General features: G+C 42.1%; 1 protein-coding gene across 1 annotated transcript; it reads right to left on the bottom strand.

Annotated features, from left to right (window-relative positions):
* Positions 1-366: 366 nt before the first annotated feature.
* On the bottom strand, positions 367-1,380 carry OXGR1 (oxoglutarate receptor 1). Its single transcript, XM_049778716.1, has one exon. The coding sequence runs from the start codon at positions 1,378-1,380 to the stop codon at positions 367-369; it is 1,014 nt and encodes a 337-aa protein (XP_049634673.1).
* Positions 1,381-2,406: the final 1,026 nt, after the last annotated feature.

The following is a 2,406-nucleotide window of genomic DNA, read 5'->3' on the forward strand; positions in this document are numbered from 1 at the left end:
CTCTGTACTTGGAAATTACCCCTAAAGATGCTCGGGAAATCATATAGGATACCAAGAATCAAACCCTAGTAACTGTATGCCAGGCAAGTGCATGTCTATACTAGCTACCTGCTGTACTAACTTCAGCCTGTGCAATTCTATATTTTAATCATTTTTCTGGTAGGTACTCCATTCCTATATCTACTCAAGAAAGGATTCAAATATGTGAATTGCATAGAGCACCAGCTCATTTTGCAACTTTGGTACATAATTACTTTAATATACAACATTTAGTTAGTGTTCCATTGTGAGAGGTACCTGAGACTTCTCAGAAGTCATAGGGAAAGGCCAGCTGACCCTTCTTCTTGACTGCACACATCTCCCATGTCAAGGATTGTTGAAGTAGCTCATCTTCTTTGCTGGCTCTAAGTTCCCACTTGCTTTACATCTTACCATTGAACAGACGGCCTGCTGGAAGTTGTCACCAACTATCACATACAGTAACAGGTTGCCAAAGGTGTTCAGGGCAGCTAATGGTCTAGAAACAATGTAAGCTTCATGGATCTGATTCTCCATGGAGCAGCTGATGGAGAGCAGCCGAGATTCAATCCGAATGACCCTCAAGATATGGAAGGGTAAAAAACAGATGTAAAACACCAGGAGGAGGAGGATGGTGAGCCTTCGAGCTTTCTGTTTAAGGCAGCTATGAGGCTGAGGACCTTGTGTTAGGGTGTAGATAATCATTGCGTAGCAAAGGGTGACTATGATCAGTGGGAAGCAGAAGGTGATGGTGGTCAAAATCAGGTTGTACCACTTGATCGTGAGGAGGTCATTTGAGCTAGTGAGGTCAAGGCAGGCAGATCTATTGGTCCTGGTGGTGGATGTGATCAGGAAGGTCATGGGAATGACGGCCACCAGCGAAATGACCCACACCATAACACAGGCCACCACTGCCCATTGTGTTTTGTGAATGGAGAAGCAGGCCATGGGGTGAATGATCACAAAATAACGGAAGATGCTGAAACAGGTGAGAAAGAGAATGCTGCTGTAGAGGTTGAAGTGAAAGCCGAAGCGGATGAACTTGCACATGAACTCCCCAAAGATCCAGTTTTCACCACCCGCATAGTAGTGAATTAGGAAAGGGAGGCTGGTCAGATAGAGCAAGTCTGTGCAGGCCAGGTTCAGCAGGATGATGGTGCTATTTTTCCAGGGCCTCATTCTGAAAACATAGGTAGAAATGGCCACTGCATTCCCAGGAAAGCCCACCAGGAAGATGAGGCTGTAAATCAGCGGGAGGTAGTGACTCTTGAGCGGGATTTTTTCATCAGTGCAGTTTCGAGAAGTAGCCGCATCATCGGGGAAATCAGAGGCATTCACCAAATCTACGAGTGGCTCATTCATGGCTGTCTCCTTTCATCTTGCAAACCAACAAGAGTGTTCCGGTGGAAATGGGAATCGACTGAGAGCTACGTCTGTAAAAGGAAAATAGAAAACATCAATGAGAAAGTAATGAAAACAATGATCTATTCTGAAATGAAAACTGCTTTCACTTCATCTAAATTTACTACTTCTTTCTCTTTAATCTCCAAAGACACACTTTTGGGAGAAAAAAAATGGATTTCTTAAAAGAAAATGTAAAAGGACTGTGGGGCATGTTACTAAAGATAGCTAGCCATAATGTGAAAGTGAAGTTTCCATGAGAAAGATCATGGAGTATTAAGCAGGTTTGGGAGAAGCTATTGGAAAATCATCCAGCCAAGTTACTCTTTGGCAAACTGTGGGATATCAGAGTTAATATCAACAAGAACCACCATTAATCACACTCAAGGCATTTTACCATTGTGTTACCTTGAAACTTGGTAAAAACACTGCCAAGGACTTTTTGTTATGTCTGTTTTACAGAATCAATCAGGAGCGAGGAAGAAAATGGAGCTGCTTCCTGGAAATGGATCTGGTAGAAAAGTCAAGACCCAAATGTGTATTTGTCTGAAATGAAAGTTATTCTCTTATAAGAGGCTGAGAGTTAGTATAGAGGGGAAAATTACTTTGATCATAGTTAACACAGGTTTGATCCCCAGCATCCCATATGGTCATCCATGCACTCTTAGGAGAAATTCCTTAGTGCATGGTCCCAAGTAACCCCTGAGCATTGCTGGGTGTAGACCCAAAATCTAACAAACTAAATCTACGATGTGCTGCTTCTTAAGCAAAATTATTCTTAAAAATTTATCTAGGGCAAATGGCTAGATGATAACCCCAAAAACTTCAATCAGACAGATGATTCAGTAGCACCCTTGCATTCTTTGTAACACTCTAGTAAATGGACAAGTAGCACAAAAGAGCATTTAGGAGAGTCTTCATAATCCCTTACTTAATTAACTGGTCCTAGTACTATGCTAAATTGCTCCCCACATAGGAAGTTCCTTT

The sequence above is a fragment of the Suncus etruscus genome, chromosome 8 (assembly GCF_024139225.1).
Source record: "Suncus etruscus isolate mSunEtr1 chromosome 8, mSunEtr1.pri.cur, whole genome shotgun sequence".
NCBI classification, from domain to species: domain Eukaryota; kingdom Metazoa; phylum Chordata; class Mammalia; order Eulipotyphla; family Soricidae; genus Suncus; species Suncus etruscus.